This window comes from Nansenia antarctica (assembly GCF_963989245.1).
Source record: "Nansenia antarctica genome assembly, chromosome: 7".
NCBI classification, from domain to species: Eukaryota; Metazoa; Chordata; class Actinopteri; order Argentiniformes; family Microstomatidae; genus Nansenia; species Nansenia antarctica.
In genome coordinates, this window is record NC_137677.1 from 5617181 (window position 1) to 5638772 (window position 21592).

The following is a 21592-nucleotide window of genomic DNA, read 5'->3' on the forward strand; positions in this document are numbered from 1 at the left end:
AGGGGGGCGATAGAAGTTTTTAGGGACACAGTAGAGGGGAAAAGCGGGTGTCTTCGGGAGACGCAGTGCTGGGGGGCAGTAGATGTCTCAGGAGGAGCAGTTAAGGTGTAACCTTCCCCCTCCCTCCACAGTGGTTGCGGGACCCCGGCCCCCGTAACGAGAAGCGCACGTTGTTCTGTGACATGGTGTGTTTCCTGTTCATCACGCCGCTGGCTGCCATCTCTGGTTGGCTGTGCCTGCGCGGCGCCCAGGACCACCTGCAGCTGAAGAGCCGGCTGGAGGCGGTGGGGCTCATCGCCCTCACCATCGCCCTCTTCACCATCTACGTTCTCTGGACTCTGGTAAACACTCTCAGCGTCACGACCTGTGCACCTCAGACCCAGGCTAGACTCACCTCAGACTCGTAGGCCCTGTGTTACCACCCTCGGTCTAGGATAGATCAGATGGCTATTCGGTTGTTGAGTCTGACGTCAAACGTGACGTTTAGCAATTTCCAGGTCCAAACCAGAAATTCCCTGTACCAGAGTACCAGTGTACCAAAGCGGTAGAATGACAGTTCAATCGTTTTTTAGACTCGGATCTATTCATACAACAAGGGACACAGAGCAGCACTTTCCCCTTTTTCCCATATTGTCAGCGTCTTTGAGCCTCGGAAAAGCGCTATATAAATATAATGAATTATTATTATTACTGAGCCATTTCGAAGAGAGCGCCTCAGCCAACTTTGGACCCGGAAACACGTCACGACTTAACAACCGAATTAGACAAGACACACCCCATAGCCAAATAATGTTTATGGGACACTTGCCACTTGCATTGAACACCTATCTGAATATATATACCCAGTGGCATTCCCAAACACAGGAATCGATGTTTCCTTGAAAAGACCGTAGCTGCTGTGTCCCACATGATTTCATGAATGATTGTATGTTTTTATGAGTCTTTACTCAGGGCATTTGGGGACTGCTGAGTCTTGCTGATCCCAATCCAATAATGTCTTTATGCTCAGAAATGAACTTTGAGCATAATATCAGTTTTCTATTAACCAGTTGTCTGCAAAGCAATTTCACTTTGTCTTCAACTTTTCAGTTTTCTTCTTCTTCTTTTTTTACCAACTCCCACCCCCCCTTTCCTCTACAGGTGTCATTCCGCTACCACTGTCAGTTGTACTCTGAGTGGAGACGAACCAATCAGAAAGTACGGCTGCTCATTCCCGACGCCAAGGGGGCTCACTCTACCCAGCATTCCTTGCTCTCCACGAAGCTGATGAAAAAGACAGCGGACGAGAGCATAGTATGAGGTCAAAGGTCAAAGGGAGGAAGGTGGTGTTATTGGTGTGCTGGGGGGGGGGGCGGGGGGGGTTCCACTCAACCACGTCTCCAACTAGAGCTGAAGCACTTGTGGATGTTTTTTTCTCCCCCTGTAATCGTTCTATTTAAATCCTTTTTACCTGCGTGTGTTAGCACTTCATGTTCCTTCCTTCGCCTCTTTTTTTTTTTATTTAGTCATGTGAGTGATGATGATCCTCTTATGGTGTCTAAGTTACTCGCCTGTTAAAGAAAGCAGTGTAGGTCAGGGGCTAGTGAGGAGTCGCAAGGACCCCTCTAGTGTGTTTAGGTTGCGTAGTGAAGGTCGGTCGAGATGGACGAGATTCCGCTCGGCACTGCAAACGACGGATTGGCCAGGGACGGGACAGACGGACAAATGCAGAGTGGAGACTGTTGGCTGCAGAAAGCTGAAGACCAAACCCTCGAGCCTTTAGTTGACTGTTACTCTACTACTTCCCCTCGTTAAAACGCTGACCTAACTATGCCGTTCATTCACAACCGCTGAACAGAAACGAGAAGCTCAAAGCTTTGATTCCTCTTCACCAGCCAGAGGCTATTAGACGAGGGGATTTAAAAGACGCTCATTACTTCTTTTTTTTTTACGCATTACCAATTACCTTCATCGACCGCTCTTTCCACCGCTCTTTCCACCCCCACGCTCTCCCCCCCCCCCCCCTGCCCTAGTGTGAGCAGAGATGGCTTTGGTAAAGCTAGAGATTGTGCAATAAAACACTGTGGATGCTGGTCCTCCTCACGGTATGTGAAGAGACTATACCACCAACACTGCACAGTTGTGCATGCATGCACTGTAAATTAACGTTCTTTTGGAAGAAGAAATAATAATTGCTTTTTTTAACTTTTGGGAGATTGTAAGAGAGGTTGTTTTGTTTTTTTAATCAAATGAACATATTGACAACTCCTCCCATTGTTCTAGTGTTTAGAGTGGGTTCTTCCCCCCTCTGCATCGTGGGGAGGACTTTATCATACTAGAAGCCAGCAGAAAGATGTCCAAATAGAGTGAGTTAATCTAGTGTGTAGATCTAAACAGGGCACAAACAATTATAATGATAACTTTACCCTTTATGGAAAAAGATTCCACAAACATACAATGTGAAACTTTTGTGGTTGATGCAAATGTACGGCTTACCTTTCTAGGACGATATTATAGTAGTGCGAGAAATATTAATTTCAAACTGCAGGAAATGACGTGTACATTGTTCTCCTATGAGAGTGCGGTCAAAGACTCTTATAGTACGTGTGTGTGTGCGTATGCGTGCGTGTGGGTTTTGTATTTGTGTGTATTTCTTTGTGTAGCCACATAACAATAGCTTGTGATATCACACACAGCAACAGTATACAGTAGGTTGGTGTACGTTCTGTAGCAGCAGTCCCCCCCTCTCTCTTTGATGTGCAACGTACCAGACTGAAACATCTCGCTCCGCATCCTCCCTGAGACTCAGATCTGGTGTTTGGTTGGTGTAGGCTGTGGTTATAATCATCCAATCAGCAGCATGCAGCTGCATGAGGTGTCCTCTGCGGTAGAGGGTTATGCAAAACACATTTACCAATCGCTAACTTGTAGGTCTGGTCACGGGGTCACATGACTTCATTGGGGTTTTTATCACCAGCTTATGTCCTCTTGAGTATCTATGGGCTTTTGGTTGGATTTTCCTCTATATGAATTAAGGCATAGCTCATCTGTTTGGAGAGTCTTGTACATTTGTTTTCCCTACACTGTATGGTCCATTTATAACCCCTTACCCCCCCACCTTATATTCTTAATTTGTACTTATTTCTTTATTTCTTCTCGGTTGAACGTAAACAAGTATTGACCCCTAAATCTTAAAACCCTGTCAACATTGAAGGAAGTCTTACAGCGAATTAACTCACTCTGGTGGTGCACAGAAGCCCAAAAAAACTAGGCCTCCTGGACATTATAGAACTCCTCGTTTAATCTATGATTGTAGACTGTCGATGGAGAACCAACCGCTCCGTTACTTGAAGGCTTTACGTGTAGGTTTTGTCTGAGGTGCTTTCAGCCTCAGCTGGAAAAAGTGTTAGTTCTATGCAGCCTGGTCAGTCCAGAGCTCTCTTGTCCCATGAGCGAATTCCTGACTGTCGTCGTCATGTTTTGCATGAGAACGGCAGTTTGTGACGTTAGAATTATACGGTTCTATCTCCATTTTTGTCAAAATTTAGTTTTTTTACATAATCTGATCCATTAGGTGTTTATTAATGCCTGTGTGGTGTTATTTTTAAAATGTTGACATTTTTTAGTTAGTCATTCATAAAAGACAAAGGTTCCATCTCACAAAACATAACGGAATGTCAAAACTTTGACGCTCAATATCTCTGAACTGCCCTAAACGGAGATAGAACCTTATCATTCTAAGCTCACACGAGTTGTCGAAATACTAGTAGGAGTTATCTAGGAAGGACTAACAGGCCTGAGGCTACCAGGCTGCCTGCCTGAGGACCTCCTAGTGAGAGTGGCTGTCTTACATCATGTTCTGAGGACTATCTGGGTAGGCTGGACTGCAGCTGGCACGCTCCTGTCCTCTATCATCTGATACTGGGCGACATCTGGCACTCAGTGTGCCGCGGTCTGTGCTGGCAGACTGAGAGTGTGCTGTCGTCAACACAATAGGAAGGAAGTCGTTTCTCTGAAGTTGCGCAGTGTCGATACGAGTCAGCCTAGTCCAGAGGAGTCTTGTTTTAGGAGACCCCCTTTTCACTGTTACGAACGGGGCGGGAGACGCCTCTGTCAAGTGTCAACAGAGATGGATAATAGTATCCTGTTTTTTCTTTTTCTTTTGTAAAGTGTTGATCGTCACTCTAAATGAATCCTATTTGTCTTTAATAATTTGTATGTTGTGGGTAGATAACGTTGTGCAGTGCAATAGTAATACTAGAGCTTAGTATGAAGGTATTTTCATTCATTTGTGTGTGTGTGTGTGCATATGTGTGTGTATGTCGGACTGACTGAGTGTGTGTGTATGTGTGTGTGGGGGGGAAGGGGGGCGGAAGAACAGTGTTAAGGATCTCTCAGCATGGAGAGAGTTCTTATCTGCATAGTCAGCTTGGGCCACTGCCCTGTCAAATGCTGGCCTTTTCTAGAAGTAATCCCTAGCCCCTTTATACTATACACTTCCTGTAGAGAAGTCGGACACGCTTGGATGGGTATAAGCAAGATGACTTAAATGACACCCTGCCCTCTGATAGGCTAGGACTAGGTGATATTAAAGCCATCTTGCTTATACCCATCTGATCCTTTAAGGTCTACATTACGTGATGTTAGAATTATACGGTTCTATCTCCATTTTTGTCGAAATTGAGTTTTATACATAATCTGATCCATTAGGTGTTTATTAATGCCTGTGTGGTGTTATTTTTTTTAAATGTTGACATTTTTGAGTTCGTAATTAATAAAATACAAAGGTTCCATCTCACAAAACATAATGGAATGTAAAAACTTTGACGCTCAATATCTCTGAACTACCCTAAACGGAGATAGAACTTTATAATTCTAAGTTCACGATTAGTGTCTAGGGCTGGTTTCTGGCCAGGGCCGCTGTATCTCATTGGTGCGCCTCCATCTGAACGGGGGTTGGAATCTCATAGGGAGACTTTGCAATGTAGCGTGTAGTAACAGTAACAGCAAGTGTGCAATTTGATAACTTTACAATGCAATTCTTACCTATAACCTTAACAATGCATAATGAAAATCTGAAATATAATGTAGTAGAGTATTAGTTCATAATATGAAGGACTATAGGAGTTTACTCACTCACCCACTCACTCACTCACTCAAGCAGGCTGAGAGGGCTATGATAGAACTGTTTCTTTTGCTATGTGAGTCTGTAAGTCTATGTTGTTGTCTACAATATGCAACACTGGTCCCATTGAGGGACCACAGGCTCGCCTCTTATCCAGTGTTATATACCTAACTCAAACAGGTCCTCCGCTCCAAAGAAGCATTCTTTATTTTGTTTGATGTATCCTAAGGGCTCTGCACACAGCGTGCGATTTCTGTTGCGCGTCAACGTTCCATTTTGAAGTTTGAATGGAAGTCTATGAGAACATCGCATCGCAATGCACACGGCCCCGCACGGCGAAAATTCGATTCCATTCATAACAACAATGGAAGTTATGGAACGTTGACGCGCAACAGAAATCGCACGCTGTGTGCAGAGCCCTCTATGCGGCACTTTCACAATATTATAGTGGGGAAAACAGTTTGGTTGTTGATATTAAAGTATAGTCTCATAGTTCAAGAAAGGGATTTTAAAGAAACAAGTCCTGGAATTTTGTTTTTGTTTTTTAAACTGAAACAAGGACTTGAACATTGACCTATGTAAAAGGAAACAGCATACCAGATGTGTAGACTTTTGTCTTTTGTTCGATAATGTTTTAATCTTATTTAATTTGACCACTGTTTTTGTTTTGTATATTCATGTGTATCATTTGTAATTTATGTTTTTCATTTTACTCTCGTCATGCACAGGATTTTGTATCACTCTTAATATGTTTTTGAAATACTATAATGTTTATGTTGTGCAGTGGAAAAAAAGAAAGGTGTCTTCACCAAAAATATGTTGGTGCTTGAAATCAGCCAAGAAAAGTGTGCAAAGCAAATAAAAAAAAAGAAGCTACAGTATGGATAAACATGGATGAGCCCTTTGTGTTAGTGTGTGTGTGTGCCTCCTATTACATGTGGACATTCACACCTCATTATCATCACTACAGTATAACTTATAGACATTCTCAAACAATCACCCATTTACGATCAGGCTCTTTCCTAACATCCTCTCAAATAGAGCAGAAGTGTGTCAGGATGAGTCAGTTTATTTCCACTCGTCTTTCACTATATTTCTTCTGGCTACACCGAGGTAAACAACTGACAGAAGGGGGTATATGTTGCATCATAATCCCTGTTACCGGTTACGCCTACTAGACCCAGAGAGTGTCTGGGTGGGTCCTACCCTGTGCCGGGGCAAATATGAGGCTTAGAATAAACACTGCTGTAATATTTTCCATATGCTGCATATTCTAATGGGGTGGGGTTCTCCTCCCTGCAGCTCGGCATGGGGGGGTGAAGCAGGGTTGAGACTGAGGGGAAGCAGCATAAACAATCTGGGCTTGTCAACAGAATTCCTTTGGACGGGCACAGGGGAGAGGAGAACACCCACAGAAACCTGATAGGGGTATGGGAAACGGGTGACTCACATATCATAAATTCAGTATTGGGATTCCGCTGTTGACTCGGAACAGCCGACCACTTCCTACACTGAAATAAGATGACGATGATGAATGAGAAACAAATGTGTTAGCCTACTTTGTCGAGGGGTTTATTAATGTAAGTTTCATACAGTGCATATTGAAAGTAAAACTTCTTCAGCCAAATATATCTGAATAAATACACAATGAGGGTTGTTTTTTGGCATGATCATTTACTGCAAGAAAAGTAAGTAAGAGCCACACTTAAGACAAAATGCATACATACCGATGTAATACTGTCTCGTTTTTGAGCAACTGTGAGAGTGGTTATATACACAGCACCATCTAGTGGTCATTATTCAGTGTTTACCCAGCTTACAGCTCTTCAAGTACAGCTCGATCGACTTCAAAAGATAACTGCTGTGTTCCTACAGGGACCTTCACGTTGCATCCACGAATGACTGACAGACAGACAGAAAAGGCTTTTTTTAAGTTTCACTTCATGGCGGAAGAGCACATGTGAGTGAGTTCACAAGTCGTAAAAATGAAGTATTGTACACAGACGGGGAGGAGTGGGCGTCGACACGTTGGGGAACAATGACGGAACGGGCGGGTGACAGGATGAGGGTGTGTGTTGGAGATGGAAATGGAAGGGGGGGGGGGGGGGGGGGCATATGGGGGAAGGGGTTACAGGAGTGGTGAGTGTCACAGGTTTTGGCAGCACTGCAGTTTGTTGCCTCTCTGTCCATCAGTGGTGGGGGGGACACTGATGTCCACTACATTGTTGCCCGGAGATTCGTCGTGTGCAGATCTGTCGGCTATCTGCTTCTGTGATACGATCCGGTAGATTTCTGTTGGACAGAAAGAAATGATCAGATATGTTCCCCTACAAAACTGTAAAAAATAAAATCCATTCCATTTGTGTTTTGTAATCATAGGTGACATGTTCTTAGATCACTGGTTAGAAAACTCATCCCTAAATGGAGAAAAATATCGACATAGATAGTTTGTACAACGGACCAAGATTGGATTCATACCCGTTAGAATGTTCTTGAATGCCTCTTCTACATTCGTGGAGTCCAGGGCCGATGTTTCGATAAACGATAGAGTATTCTTCTCTGAAGGAGAGAAAAAAGCAACAGGGGTTAGGCGCTGTGACAGGCAGGTGTGTCTAATATGTGAACATGTCTGTACCCAGAGTGCACTGCTGTTGTCCTGCAGCGCTACGTGTGTTCACCTGCGAAGGCGCGAGCCTCGTCTGTGGGCACGGCCCTGAGGTGGCGCAGGTCACTCTTGTTGCCCACCAGCATGATGACGATGTTATTATCAGCGTGATCCCGCAGCTCCTTCAGCCAGCGCTCCATATTTTCATAGGTCAGATGCTTGGCGATGTCGTACACTAGGAGAGCGCCCACCGCCCCCCGGTAGTACCTGTGGTACACAGAGCATGGACAACACAAGGTCAGAGGGCAGAAAGGGGCGAACTGTCATCCCTGTTTAAGTACTGTTTCATGGTGACTCCATACTGTGGCCTTATGTCTCAATGGTTACATGAGCATTACTCACCTGTTGTTCACTATAGGCCTAGTATCTAATTCTTATCACACTGATAATATTTTGCATGGGTATGTAGCTATAGCTAGAGTATTCCAGTACCTGTGGTACACAGAGCATGGAGAACACAAGGTCAGAAGGACAGAGGAGGGATATCTCATGCTCATACTGTGACCGTATGTCCCAATGGGTAAATGACTGAGTGAGTATTACTCACCTGTTAATTTGTCAGTTTACTACAGGCCTAGTATCTAATTCATAGCATAGGGATCACATTTTTTTCATGGGTATGTCGGTCGCTAGAGTATTCCAGTAGTTCATAGACACGCACATTTAAATTATAAATGGACTGACTTATATAGCGGCCTTATTCCAAAACACTTTACAACGGCCTCTCATTCGCCTGTTCACACGCCAATGGCGGCAAGCTACTATGCAAGGCTCGTTGGGAGCAATTTGGGGTTCAGTCAGTGTCTTACCCAAAGACACCTCGACATGTGGCCAGCCGGGGGTTCGAACCGCCAATCTGCCGACCTCGCGATCATTAGTCGCCGGCTCTACCTCCTGCACCACAGCCGCCCCCGCACCACAGCCACAGTACTTCCTGCCCCCCACTCACGTCTGTTCCTCTCCTCCGTAGTTCCCCTTCTCTCTGGTGACCCCCTCCCCTCCCCTCTGGTGACCCCCCCCTCCTCTCCCACTCACGCTGAGGTGATGGCCCTGTAGCGCTCCTGTCCGGCTGTGTCCCAGATCTGGGCCTTTATCGTCTTGCCGTCCACTTGGATGCTGCGGGTGGCGAACTCCACTCCGATGGTGCTCTTGCTCTCCAGGTTGAACTCATTCCGTGTGAAACGGGACAACAGGTTACTCTTCCCGACACCTGAGTCTCCGATCAGCACAACTGGAAACAAAACACACACGGACAGACAGCATTAGAACCAACGGTAGTCGGCTACCCATGGAGCACTGGGGGAAAATGTGCAGTATAACCGAGATGTACAATACAATAGCCATATCATAAATACAGTAGCAAACTACATTGTTCAACTGAATTAACATAAACGAGCAGTGGTGTTGAAAGGAGTAGGCGGCCTATAGCTATAATAAAAACAAAACTGTTTCGATCGTTTAATCCTGTGGTTTGCAACGACGCCTTGCCAAAAAACCCCAACTGTAAAACGACCTTTTTTGAAAGCAATGAAATCTAATAGGAGTGTAAAACGCTGCTGTGACCCTTCAGAGGAATTCTAAGTCAACCTTTGTCCTGTAGTCATGCAGCAGGAAACTGAGAGACTGTTTCACTGGCAAATCTGAGTCAACACTTTTCACAGGGCCTCTCTTTTCCTGTCTCCACTGTCTCCCCCCCACCCACCCCCCCATGCTGCTCACTTGGAAGGTCTCTTCATTTAAAACCCTGTCCCTTTGATCACATTTGAGTTAGCTAGGCGGCCTACTACATTCCTATAGTATCGAGGCTACTCCAGTCTAGGCTAGTCATAGGCATATTAACTCAACGTCAATGCACTTGACATGGTTACAGGTAGGCCTTAGTTATGGTGTACTTGTGTGTGTGCCACAGATTTGGAAAATACAACAGCTAATGTTGAGCTGATAGGATGATAGGGGGAGAGGCCATATTTCTAGCTGCTGATCTAGGTCTTTTCTCCTTATCTCATCCATTTCTAATCAAAATCAGTGGAGCTTTCTTGATAACTTAAAGGCGTAGTTCACCCACCCAAATAACTAATTCTATGAAAGGAGTACACACATTGTATTTCATAAGGTAGGTGACATATAGCCTATTAGGCCTAACTCTCTGTTTTAGGCTACACCTTCTCATATGAACGTCAATCAGATCAATAAATAAACAATCGTGTACATACATAGCCTACTATGAATTACCTTTAGTTAGTAAACATGTGAGGATCCTAAATAAACACAGAACAAAATCGACATGATCTGGATAGGAGGTTCCAATCTCTCCAACTAACGGAGCCTTTAAGGGTGATGGGGGGTAATCCACATTCATCACACTGCGACAAACAATGACCAAAAGCATCTCAAAACATTCCGTTATTATACAAACATACAGACTTGTTGTGGTCATCTAACAGGATAAGGCTACCCCACAAAATCGGCATGAGAAAGGGAGACATATTTGTTGATACCACCAGGCACAGAGAGAGAGAGAGGCAAGCTGATGGGTAAGAAATTGTTGATATGATAGTTCCGTTTTTACCTTTGAACAAGAAATCGTATTCATCATCTCTATTACCCATGGCTTAATTCCGAATTCCAATATTCCGATCTTGATCTTCTATGGGATATTGTTGTTTATAATAGTCGTGCCGGAGCGGGTTCACAGCGTTTTCTTTGATGTGTTCGACGTCCCCTTGTTGTAACCCAACGCGAGAAACACAATGTTGCGTTGATCTGTCTGTCACCGTCCCGACCGCAGGAAGGGGATCTGCCTGACTCTGCACAGGGGGAGGAGTCTGGGTCACAGGGGGAGGAGTCTGGGTCACAGGGGGAGGAGTCTGGGTCACAAGGGGAGGAGTCTGGGTCACAGGGGGGAGGAGTCTGGGTCACAAGGGGAGGAGTCTGGGTTTGAAAATCTCTGGAGGAGTTGTTGAATGAATGAATGAATGAATGAATGAATGGTCTTTATTGTCATTAATACAGTACAGGTACCATACAACGAAATTTGGGAGGGGGGGCTCCCCTGGTGCTAGGAAAAAAATACTAAAAACAAGAAGGGAAAGAGCTGGTTTACATAAATAAAGGCTATGTACACTATCCACTATACTATACTACTATACTATACAAATAAAACACTGTGCTGTACTCTATGCTATGCTATAAATATCCTAACATTTCCTATCTCTGAACCTTCTGTACACGAGGGTTGTCATATTGCACATAGTGTTATTGCACATTCATTTAAAGTGTCGCAGTTTGCAGGTTTGAAATGTTCACAGTTGTGTTTCAGTGTTGCACTTGATTACAATCTAGTAGCTGCCATCAAATTGTCTAGATTGTCCAGGGCCTAGAACCTAGGTCTTTGCTGTGTTCAGGGCCTGAATGGCCCGCGCCATGCAAGGTGCGCAGGTGATTAAATTACCTTGCAATATCACCCCCCATAACCATATGACTTCTCAATACGCTGATCTAGGCAATAAACAAACAATCAAAGTAAACTCACAATAAACCCATTAGCCTGTTATACTAAATACCCCCTAAATCATATTCATGCCTCCTACAACACCTCAGGCCTTTGGGTCGGGTGGTTCATCCACATGGATGGAGGCAGACTGAAAGGACACACATTCATTGCCTATTTCATAAATGTTCCCCATATAATGACGTCGATCATTGATCGGCAACGACACTATATAATTGTTTGCCTGACTGGCCATCGGATTTGAGATCCTAATATCTAAAAAGCGATACAGTTTTCTTATTTTATCAGATAAGTAGCAAAGACCACACATTTCCATTGACTGCCAGTTAAACTTCTACACTTCTAGCACCCAAAAAGGGGCGTGATCATTCTGGTGATAGGGGGAATTGCCGCTATTTCCGGTCGGCGCGTTGTCCTGCCCCCAGAGAATGACTGACAGGCCGGTAGAACATGAGAATTGCATAGAGAGTTTGAATTTTGTCCGCTGTAAAGCGGATGTGTTTCATAGAACATGTAAATGCAATTGCTAATCACATTATTGCATTACAATTTGAATATTGACTCAAATAACACAGGCAAAAGTGGCAAATTAATATGCTATTTTGGGATTGCATAGTCATTTGCACATTAGAATGAACTTTTGAATTTTGTCAGCTACAAAGCAGCGCATGACTTTGAAAATTAAATGTCAAATGGCTTTGCATTATCATTTTAATATTGACAGTGAATGTGCACATCAGGTACATGAAAATGCAAATCATTAGAATTGCATTTGAATTTGAATATTGTCTGAAAGAATGCATGCAAAAGTGGAACATGCAATTGCAATCTCATTATTGCATTAGCATTTGAATTAAGTCAGCTATATGCTTCCATATTGTTGCAGTCCTGACAATCCTACCTTCAATGTACCGCACATTACATAATAATATCATAAACGATAGGCCTATGTTTATTGTATTGGTTAATGAATTCATTCATGCCTGGCTTCAGGTGGTTGATCATTCGACTGCACTGGTTGTGGTTGTGTTGGAACTACTGTTTCCTCTCTCAACTGATCTGATCAAAAGACAAATAAAAAGAAGGGATTACATTGCTTTGTAATCATCATCAATCTTTATACAATTGAAAGTATCATCCACTGAGAGTAGTGAACTTGTTGCCAGATCTGATAATAATCAACATAATATTTCTATCTCTCACAGAGAGAGTGGTTAACAAATTAGGGGATGCGTTCGTAGATTCGCTCTGAGAGCGCCGGAGGCTCTGATCGGCTCTCATGGAATGCCTGTTGTCCAATCAAATGACTTGGTCCCTTTATGACGTTAAACCCAGTCATTTGATTGGACAAGAGGCATTCCACGAGAGCCGATCAGATTTCCAACAGCGAACTTATGAACGCAGCCGGATTTACGACAACTCCCAGCATGCTCTTCTCCTCGCCCTTAGCAACGCCATCAAATGATTCATCCTGCTCGCAGCCGCCATTTCATATGATTCGCTCGACGGAAACTACAGCCTGTCTTTCTTCACGCTAAATTAGCCATTTAAACCCTTATTTCTTCGACGCAGATACACTTAAAGAAAGTGGACGGAACCGCTTTTCGATAATAACATAAACAATTGCAGTCTTGTGAGGTAAAAGTAAGGACAATTTCATTCAAACATCGAAAACAGGAGAGAGAAACTGCGCCAGAAGATGTCTGCTGAACAGGCGGCCCCGGAGAAGCCAGCAGGCCTGGCAGGGTAACGTTCACATCTATTGTGCTGTTAGCTTAGCATAGGCTCTTATTTGACTTTATTGTTCCTCATAAATCTGTCCTAATGTGTGATGATGTTTTATAAACCCAAAAATTAAAGAAAAAAGGGTCAAGTTGAACTGTACTGTCAGGTGAATTCGCCGAGTCTGTTAGCTAGTTAGCTGCCCGGACAAACAATGGATTATTTTAGGCTCTTATTTGACTTTATTGTTCCTCATAAACCTGTCCTAATGTGTGAGGATGTTTTAAAAAGACAAAAAGCGTCGAGTTGAACTGTATTGTCAGGTAAATTCATTCATTCGCTGAGCCTGTTAGCTAGTTTAGCTGTTAGCTTAGTTATCTGCCCAGACAAACAATGGATCTGCTCGCTGGCTGCAGGCTCGTGCAGCATCCCTCCTCCATTTTGCCTCTGCGTAACATCTGAGAACCACCGGCCGTAACCATCACATGGCCCATTCACGACAACGTTTCTCCAATAGCCAGATATTATTGCATATTTAATGTTTTCTAGGGTGGTGCTGATTTTTACTTACATCACTTATTCAACTTGACGACCTTTGTTTAACCGACCCCCAGCAATGGTGATAGGAGAAGGTTTGTCCTATCAATGGCCCCCGGGCCTGAGCTGGATTACTCTTCCATATTGCCCATTCACGACAACGTTTCTCCAATAGCCAGATACGAACTGCATTTTTTTTGTGATCAACTGTTTCTTTATTTTCTTTTAAAACAAACATAATGACAAAACAAGACAGCAAGGCCACATCCTGCAATCAACGCCCCCAACAGCCCAGACAACCACACCACAACACACACATTACAATATAGCTATCTAGGTATTAGGGACATACATTACAAGTCGGGACCCAAAACGAAAAAGAAAGTAAATCAAATAACCCCCACCCACCCCAGGGACCAGAGGACAAGTCCGTTTTTTCTACGGTGCTGCTGATTTTACGTCACTTAATTCAGCTTGACGACCTTTGTTTAACCGACCCCCCAGCAATGCAAGCTGCGACATACGTGTGTTTAGCTAGTTGTGTTGTGTTGTTTCAAGTGTATTATCACTTATCAGATCTGTTGAGTGTCTGTAGTGAGGTGGTCTTGTGATTTGTTTGCTGTATTGTGTTGTGTTCCTGTAACTAAAATCAGCGCTTTCTTTTTTTTTTTTTTTACAGAGAAATGAACGGCAAGCCCAAGCATGAGCCCGCGGCCAGGAAGGAGAGGCCCCAGAAACGCGCCGGTGGCAGCCGCTTTGAACCGTATGGTGGGAACCCGTCCAAGAGATACCGGGTGTTCGTCAGCAACATCCCGTATGATGTGAAGTGGCAGGCACTGAAAGACCTGATGAAGGAGAAAGGTACGGTGGTCTTAGGAAGAGTTTACCCCACACTAGATCACAGTTAGGTCACCCGAGTGACCCCACCCCCGGATTGACTCGAAGTCTGTTTGCAAATCAGTTTGCAAACCAGTTTGATGCCCATGGTAGGGGGGGGGACTAGGTGGCAAAACTTTGGGGGAGTGAGAGTGGTGATTCCAGGCATGAGTTCTGCCAAGTTTGGCTCCGATTTTAGACAAGTTATCGCTGCTCTCTGTGATTCTGCCCATGGCTAGTCATTTTTATAGTGCTGTGAATAGCATTATAAATTTGCACTTAATTTCGGAGTATTTGAATTTCCGCACTGACCGATGATTGAACAATGGGAATCTAAAAATGGCCGAGAGCACATTAATGTGTTAGCTGTGCCACCAATTGCATAATTGTGTTGGGTCTTGAGTGGTATAGCAAGTTGCCTTTTGCTTTCATGCAGGAAAAATGAAAAAATGTCCTTTGACATTTATTTGCCTTGAGACATGAAAATGAATTGCTCTCAGGTGCTTATGCTAGCATTTGTTAAACTGGTTCTCGTTTGAATTGTATTTGCTTGATTGTGAGTTTGGAGAATGTCAAATGAAGACTATTGTAATGTTTGGACCTCCTAATCTAATCTTAATTTCCAGCAGGGGTCAGTTGCCCTCATCCTATTGTGACTACAATGTGAAACATGACAAAGGAACGGTGTGCCATTTATAGCGTAAGCAGTTGTTTAGCTATCTGGCTTTGGCAAAGCTATGTATTTATCATAGGTAACCAGATAAATAGCACCTGCTTTAGTCATGATAAAGCATAGGTGTTCTGAGAGGTTACCAATTGCCTTTCAGAAACGTTACTTCGTGTCTGGATCTAATGATTGATTGAATGTGGCATTTAATTGCATTCTCTTTTTTAGGTTTGACACAGCGAATGTTGTTTCAGCAGATCGTCGTGTTGTACCAATCACGGATGTGTGTTTGGGATTTCTTGGGGTACAGGTCTACAAAATGAAGCAGCTTCTTACGCCTGTCCTTGTGTCAGCTGAGGATTGTCTATTTAGTGTGCAGACTCATTTGCTGGAATTAGCCAGGGGTGTCCCTATTTGTCAGTTAAAATAAGAACTTGGACTTTTTGTGCCTCTAAGCTACAACTTGGCTACAACCACCATGTTTAAAAAATCTATCGGACATTGGACTTGTAACAAGTCCAATGTCCGATAGATTTTTTTAAACATGGTGGTCCCTCAGAGATTGGAGTTCGCAGGGTTGGTAGAATTCAGACGCCAGTGTAGCTTCATTTTTCAGGTGCGACAGTTGGGACAAAACGCATTGGTGAATCAGTCAGTGGTTGCAAATAGCCTTCATGTAACTCAGAACATGGAGTCGTGAAAGGGCGGACTTGTGGTTTTTGCAACAGACGTTGCAAACTTTCAATTGTCATTGTCAACTTCAACCCTAACGAAAATGGTTCATGACGACAACATATCCAATTAGAGGGCTGCTAGACTGTTGACGATTGTTCTCTTCAATCTGATTGCTCTTGGCGTTTGGGGATTTCAGCAAGGACAGGCTAAGAAGTCATTTTTTAAGATACATGAGCTTGCTTTTTGTAGACCTGTACCAGACTTGTGCTGCTGAGGTGCTGGGGGGGGGGAAGGCTCTGGACCTAGAGGCCGAGCTCACTGTCCCCGAACCAGCTTGTGTGTCTGCTCTAAACCCCCATTGTTCTCTCGGCTTCTCTCCCTTGGTGTGTGTCGTCTGGAATCTGATTTGTAGTGGGTGAGGTAACGTACGTGGAACACTTAATGGACGGAGAAGGCAAATCGAGGGTAAGTGCAATAAATAAGACGAACCTGTGTTTGTCCGCTTGAGTTTCCTTTTCTTTCATTGTGGGGGAAATCATGTTCAAACCTGGAGGAGTGACATCATCAGTGTCTGAGAGAGGTGGTGTCTGAGTGGACGACTGCATTCGGTGCAAGTCTGGCATTAGAATGACGGCATCTCATTGGTCGGCCTATTGGGAGAATTCAGGTTTTTTGAGTAACCAATCCCATGTGATTGCAGTAGCTGGGGAATGTCCCTTGTTGCTTGTTGGATTTGTTCACGAGCTGGGACTTAATCTAAATGTGGTCCAGCCCCCAAGATGTTGTTTACATGGTTGTTACGTTGTTGTTGTTGTTACTATGTAATAGATGTCATAGAATTGTTTTTGTGGGGACAGATATTTCCAATATCTCTTTTGTCAATGGGATGTCGGCTTTTGATGTGGAAAATGTTGAAGGTTTTTAAGATTCAGACCAGACAACCTTTGCATTTGTTACGTTGTCTGGTGACCAGATTTTAAGCGGGGTAAGAGTTCAAGGCTAAGGCCTTACAAGTGAGTAAAATGTGTGTTTTAAGCTTTTTTTATTGGATATGCATGAAGTGCATTAGTTGTTTGTCCATAAACTAAAATGGTTTTTATGCCTCTGGAAATCATTGATCTCAAAATCGCCACTGTTTTATTTCTAACTTGAATCTTTTTGTTTCTTCTATCCTCCTTCTATGGTGCTGTTGTGCCGTCCTCAATGAACAAAAGGGTTGCGCGTAAGTAGTCCCCCCCCCCTCACCGTCTTTTGTTTGAGTTGAATTCTCATGGTTCTTTTCAAGCTTGTGAAATTCTCCCTCTGCCTCGTGGTGACGACCGAACCGACTGATTTCATCTCTCTGTTTCTCCAGGGTTGTTGAATTCAGGACTGAAGAGCTGATGAAGAAGGCGGTGGAGAAGGTCAACAAGCACAACCTGAACGGGCGACCCCTGAAGGTCAAGGAGGTAAGCAGACGGTGCCAATGAAAAAAAACTGCATCCCCAATGACACCATTGGCTCCCTGGTCACAGATGCACTTAGAAGAACTGTATACTAAAAGTATTTTAATAATATACAGAATACAGTTGTTATTGACACGGTATCTGTCATGTCTGTCCAGGACCCTGACGGTGTCATCGCCCAGAGGGACGCTCACAGAGCTCAGGGAGGCGGAGGCGGGGGGCCCCCCGGCGGCCATGGTGGAATGGGCATGGGAGGGATGGGGGGGATGGATCGCATTGGAATGGATCGCATTGGAATGGATCGCATGGGAATGGACAGGATGAACATGGACCGCATGGGCCCCGGCCCCGGAGCCCCCTCCCAGGTGAACATCCCCCCCAGCCTGATGAACAACCCCAACATCCCCAACGAGATCATCCACGGCCTGCAGGCCGGCAAGATCGGCTCCACCGTCTTCGTGGCTAACGTAAGAGACCCCTGCGTTCGAATCTGAAGACCAGTAGCTTGAATTCTCTTCAAGAAAATGTACTTAAAGAAAATGTCATGAACATGCGTCTGTTTTTCCACTGTGGTGATGTATTTCTCTCTGTTGAAATAATCAGTAGATGAACTAGCCCCCCCCAAAATCACAATGCCGCAACTGTCTTTTACCCACTGGCTGCAATGTTGTTATCCAGCTGGACTACAAGGTGGGCTGGAAGAAGCTGAAGGAGGTGTTTGGCATGGCTGGAGTGGTGATGCGCGCTGACATCCTGGAGGACAAGGACGGGAAGAGCAGGGGCATGGGCACCGTCACCTTCGACATGCCTATTGAAGCCGTCCAGGCAGTCTGTATCCTTTCAGTGTGTGTCTGTAGATGAACCGGGGGGATGGGTTTCAGGGGAAACGCCGTCCTGACGGGTGTGTGTGTGGGTAGGTGGGTAGGCTGTCTCGTTGTTGTCAGTGATCAGGCCAACCACAGTGGTGTCATCAGAAGAATGTTTTTTCCTTGACGATACCTCAGCTATGTTCAACGGTCAGCTGCTGTTCAACAGAGTCATGCACGTTAAACTGGTAAGCAGCGCGTTCCAGATCCTTCCCTGTCTGAATGTGAATCAATCCATGCACATTATTTGAATGCATTTTAAATGTTGTTACTGTGTTTTTTTTTCAGGATGAGAAGTCCTTGCCCAAAGGAGGAGACTTTGCGCCACCTCAGGACAGACCTCCAGCACTTCCCCGTAAGTGAAAAATGCAACTTCAAAAAAACAAATTTGACCCATGAATAAAGAAGAGGCACCATTGTGCTACACAGACATCACAGGGTCATGTCACTTCTCCAGGGTGTTCATTTGGAAGGTCTATGGTGCTTGTGACTTCTATTTATAATCCACGTCTCCCCCCCTCAGGTGGCCTGAGTGGTATTGGTCTTGGACTGGGGCCTGGTGGCCAACCCATTGATTCTACCCAGCTGAACAGAGGTGGTGGTGGAGGCGGAGGAGGAGGTGGTGGCGGAGGAGGAGGAGGAATGGGCAACATGGGCCCTGGAGGTAGGAACTGTTGCATTGTGTTACAAGAACATGTTTATGTTTTATTTGGTCTATTTTTTTTACTAAATGTTTACTTTTTATCTTTAGGAATGGATGGAGGCTATGGTGGTGGTGGCATGGGAAGAATGGGAGGTGGTATGTACCTCCATCTAGAAATCTATTCAGTTCAATGGATGTTTTTTGTCTTAAATGTCTTGTGTTCTCCAATCTGTATGGCTAATGCCACGACTATTGTTCACATGTTCTTGTAGGAATGGATAACTTTGGAGGAGGAGGAATGAACAACATGGATCGTTTCGGGCCATCTGGAATGGGCAGGATGAATGGTAAGGAAATGACTTGGCATGTCTAACCCTAGCACCTAACCCTAACCCTAGTTTTCCCACATGTACCATAACACATACATTTCACACAGAAGTGTGGATTTCACACTGATTTGTTTTGTACAAGTTTCGCTGGTTTTACAGTTTAATTTCTTACATTTGCAGAGATGGACCGTGGGATTGGCGGTGCTTTCGACAGGGAGTTTGGTCGAAATGAAATGGCCATGTCTCGCAATAACTTTGGAGACTCCTTTGAAAGAGGAATGCCGGGTTAGTACTTTCAGGCAACATTTCTTATGTCTTATGTCATCTCAAGCCCGTAGCTCCGTGGTTTTCAGGCAACATTTCTTATGTCATCTCAAGCTTGTAGCTCTGTGGTTTCTTACAATTTTGTCTGTCTGTGTATTTTCTCCCAATTTACAGGCAGCTCTTTGGGCATGGACCGTATGAATTCCGGAATAGACCGTCTCGGCGGCGCCGGAATGGACCGCCTGGCCGGGATGGACCGTATGGGCATGGAGAGGATGGACCGCGTGTCCGATCTGGACAGGCTGGGTTCTGGCTTTGACCGGATGGGCTCAGGGCTGGACCGGCTGGGGCCCAGTATGGACAGGCTCGGTGGTTCTGGCCTGGACCGTATGAGCTCCAGCGTGGACCGCCTGGGCCCAGCCGGGTTTGACCGCCTAGGCCCGTCCAGTTTGGACCGCATGAGCGCCGGCCTGGACTTCGCCTCCCCCATGGGCATGGACCGCATGAGCGCCGGCCTGGATGGCAGGATGGGCGGCGGCGGCACCAACTTCGACCGCATGGGGTCGGCCGGCATCGACCGCTTCCAACCAACGGCCGGTCTGGACCGCATGGGCTCCTCTATGGACCGCATGGGCGCGGCCGGTGTGGGAGGAGGCCAGTTCGACAGGCCTGTAGAGATGGAGCGCGGAGGCGGCGGCTTCGGAGGCAACGCCTTCGGCGGGGCCGGGGCTGGGGGGCCGGGGGCTGGAGCCAACCCCAGGAAAGGCGGTCAGATCTTTGTCAGAAATGTAAGTGTGCTCATCATAGGGCTGTAAATTCACTCAGAGATTTCACACCATTGATTATTGGAAGACTATTATTGTTATTATTGAATGTGTTCTTCTTCAACCACCGTTGTGAACTACATCTAATCTGTTTGAATCTTCTTTTTCTAGCTGCCCTTTGACTTCACCTGGAAGATGCTGAAGGATACTTTCAACACATGTGGTAAGAAGAACTTTTACTGTGCCTCGATGGTACCAAACCCCCCCCCCCACTTAAAATCAACACAGCACATCACAATTGCAGGGTTCCCACGCTGGTCTTAAAAAGCCTTAAAGTCTGAAATCCAGCAATCCAATTTACAAGGTCTAAAAAGGTGTCAAATTTCAGTTATTCGTAAAAATGAGGTGCTAGGTCATGAGATCCTGCAAGGAAATCAGTCCGACCACATCTATTTACTCGGAAATGAATCAAGCTGGAACCAAAAAAATGCCAATTCGCTTCCCTTTTTGTCTGTATGGCAGTGAAATCCCTAATTTCATCACCCCGAGGATGACATAAAGCTATCGTACGGTGTCACGAATAGGTCTAAAATGATATTCAAAGAGGTCTAAAAAGATCTTAAATTTGCCTTGTTGAAACTTGTAGGAACCCTGTAAGAATCCTTAGTTTGCCCTAAATGTGCCTTTCTATTCCTGCAGGTATGGTCCAGTATGCTGACATCAAGATGGAGAACGGGAAGTCTAAGGGCTGTGGGGTGGTTCGCTTTGACAACCCCGAGACCGCGGAGAGGGCCTGCCGAACCATGAACGGCTACCGGCTGAACGGGAGAGAGATTGACGTCAGGATCGACAGAAATGCCTAATTGTCCCTACAGATTACCCTGTTCTACGGCCCTGATCTGTACCGTTCTGTACACACAAACCTTTCCACATTTAATATGTTTTGTTACACAATGTTCAAGGTTCAAATGTTCAAATGTGAACTTTTTAGTTATTGCTCGAACCCCTGGATTTTTTTAGTGACCAAATTTTAATTTCTTTTTTTCTTTTACCTGTAATGCTTTACTTCATTACCTTTGTTCTATAAGGTGTTTTGATAAATAAATGTCAACATTTGAAGCTCTTGGTTTCTGCCTCATGTCTTGCTGCCTTGAATGAAATTAAGTTAGGGATAAAACAGTATTATAGACATTTTTCTTTCTAATATTGATGTTGCTGGTTAGGTTTTAGTTTAAGTCTAGGAAGCCACCCATGACCAGCTTGAACCACACCTGAAACACAACACAACATGTGACATTCTTTGTGATTGAATAATTTCGGCATATAGCAAGAAGAAGCATAACGTTTAGAAGATAAACTATTATTACAAATGTCCTTACTTTGAATGAACCATAGGTGTAGTAGGGCCAATACATGTAGCAAAATAACACATTCCTATCACGCTCACGATGAACACAAACAAACCTGAGAGTTAATAAATCTACATTTACAATAGGCCTTGATCACCTGCCATATTGTGGGCTA

General features: G+C 44.7%; 3 protein-coding genes across 5 annotated transcripts in view; 2 read left to right on the forward strand and 1 right to left on the reverse strand.

Moving 5' to 3' along the window:
• marchf2 (membrane-associated ring finger (C3HC4) 2) overlaps positions 1–1299 on the forward strand; it is a gene marked incomplete at its 3' end in the record, with an annotated part of 6557 nt that extends 5258 nt beyond the window's left edge. The window contains exons 4-5 of the mRNA XM_080535504.1: positions 132–341; positions 1141–1299. Coding sequence (XP_080391630.1) covers positions 132–341; positions 1141–1299 — 369 coding nt within the window. The remainder of the gene's footprint in view (positions 1–131; positions 342–1140) is intronic.
• Positions 1300–6680: 5381 nt separating this feature from the next.
• On the reverse strand, positions 6681–10491 carry LOC308163090 (ras-related protein Rab-11B-like). The gene is made up of 5 exons (XM_080537271.1): positions 10339–10491; positions 8805–9000; positions 7783–7976; positions 7583–7663; positions 6681–7396 (listed from the first exon to the last, which is right to left on the reverse strand). The coding sequence occupies exons 1-5, from the start codon at positions 10376–10378 to the stop codon at positions 7251–7253; spliced, it is 657 nt and encodes a 218-aa protein (XP_080393397.1). The 5' UTR covers positions 10379–10491; the 3' UTR covers positions 6681–7250.
• Positions 10492–12778: 2287 nt separating this feature from the next.
• On the forward strand, positions 12779–21187 carry hnrnpm (heterogeneous nuclear ribonucleoprotein M). 3 transcript variants are annotated; one of them, XM_080536076.1, is made up of 15 exons: positions 12779–13026; positions 14219–14400; positions 16170–16254; positions 17112–17205; positions 17361–17669; positions 17881–18034; positions 18207–18256; positions 18357–18423; positions 18592–18732; positions 18820–18867; positions 18984–19058; positions 19221–19325; positions 19479–20092; positions 20240–20291; positions 20768–21187. In XM_080536076.1, the coding sequence occupies exons 1-15, from the start codon at positions 12980–12982 to the stop codon at positions 20929–20931; spliced, it is 2187 nt and encodes a 728-aa protein (XP_080392202.1). In that variant the 5' UTR covers positions 12779–12979; the 3' UTR covers positions 20932–21187. The 3 variants fall into 3 exon arrangements, with proteins under 3 accessions (XP_080392202.1, XP_080392201.1, XP_080392200.1); XM_080536075.1 differs by lacking the exons at positions 12779–13026; positions 16170–16254 and having other exon boundaries at positions 14267–14408; XM_080536074.1 differs by lacking the exons at positions 12779–13026; positions 14219–14400 and having other exon boundaries at positions 15653–16979.
• The last annotated feature ends 405 nt before the right edge of the window (positions 21188–21592 follow it).

What these genes read in the sequence shown, in the direction of transcription:
- LOC308163090 (XM_080537271.1), bottom strand. Translation starts at nt 10,378, where the DNA reads ATGGGTAATAGAGATGATGAATACGATTTCTTGTTCAAAG. An exon ending in TACAGGGCCATCACCTCAGC is followed by an intron (nt 7,977 to 8,804) that starts GTGAGTGGGAGA and finishes TGTGTACCACAG; the next exon opens with GTACTACCGGGGGGCGGTGG. An exon ending in CGAGGCTCGCGCCTTCGCAG is followed by an intron (nt 7,664 to 7,782) that starts GTGAACACACGT and finishes TCTCTCCTTCAG; the next exon opens with AGAAGAATACTCTATCGTTT.
- hnrnpm (XM_080536076.1), top strand. Translation starts at nt 12,980, where the DNA reads ATGTCTGCTGAACAGGCGGCCCCGGAGAAGCCAGCAGGCCTGGCAGG. An exon ending in AATAAGACGAACCTGTGTTT is followed by an intron (nt 16,255 to 17,111) that starts GTCCGCTTGAGT and finishes CTGTTTCTCCAG; the next exon opens with GGTTGTTGAATTCAGGACTG. An exon ending in TGAAGCCGTCCAGGCAGTCT is followed by an intron (nt 18,035 to 18,206) that starts GTATCCTTTCAG and finishes ACGATACCTCAG; the next exon opens with CTATGTTCAACGGTCAGCTG.